The sequence below is a fragment of the Merops nubicus genome, unplaced genomic scaffold, assembly GCF_000691845.1.
Source record: "Merops nubicus isolate BGI_N331 unplaced genomic scaffold, ASM69184v1 scaffold39680, whole genome shotgun sequence".
Classification (NCBI taxonomy): domain Eukaryota; kingdom Metazoa; phylum Chordata; class Aves; order Coraciiformes; family Meropidae; genus Merops; species Merops nubicus.
In genome coordinates this window covers 1-300 of record NW_008581551.1, presented here as the reverse complement: position 1 = coordinate 300, position 300 = coordinate 1, and the positions used below count along the sequence as shown (strand labels likewise).

Here is a 300-nt window from a genome sequence, read left to right as displayed (position 1 = left end):
TTTCCCACCCAAAGCCTACAAACATCCACCTCCAAAACCCATCCGAGTGCCAGACGTCCTCACCCCTCCACCTCCCCGCTGCAGCAGGACTGGCACACACCTGGCACATGAACCCAGGAATGATTCTGTGAAAGCAGGACCCCTTGTAGCCAAATCCTTTCTCGCCGGTGCTCAGGGCACGGAAGTTTTCTGCAGAGGAACAGAAAAACCAGCGTGAACAGCTTGTCTCACCCAGAGCTAGGGAGAGCACCAGGGTCTGGTGCTATGACAGCGTGGCCGGGGCAACTTTACCAACCTGCC

General features: G+C 57.0%; 1 protein-coding gene across 1 annotated transcript in view; it reads right to left on the bottom strand.

Moving 5' to 3' along the window:
* Positions 1–237, bottom strand: part of LOC103782607 (peptidyl-prolyl cis-trans isomerase A-like) — a gene marked incomplete at its 5' end in the record, with an annotated part of 923 nt that extends 686 nt beyond the window's left edge. Inside the window, one exon of the mRNA XM_008950385.1 lies at positions 101–237. Coding sequence (XP_008948633.1) covers positions 101–237 — 137 coding nt within the window. The remainder of the gene's footprint in view (positions 1–100) is intronic.
* Positions 238–300: the final 63 nt, after the last annotated feature.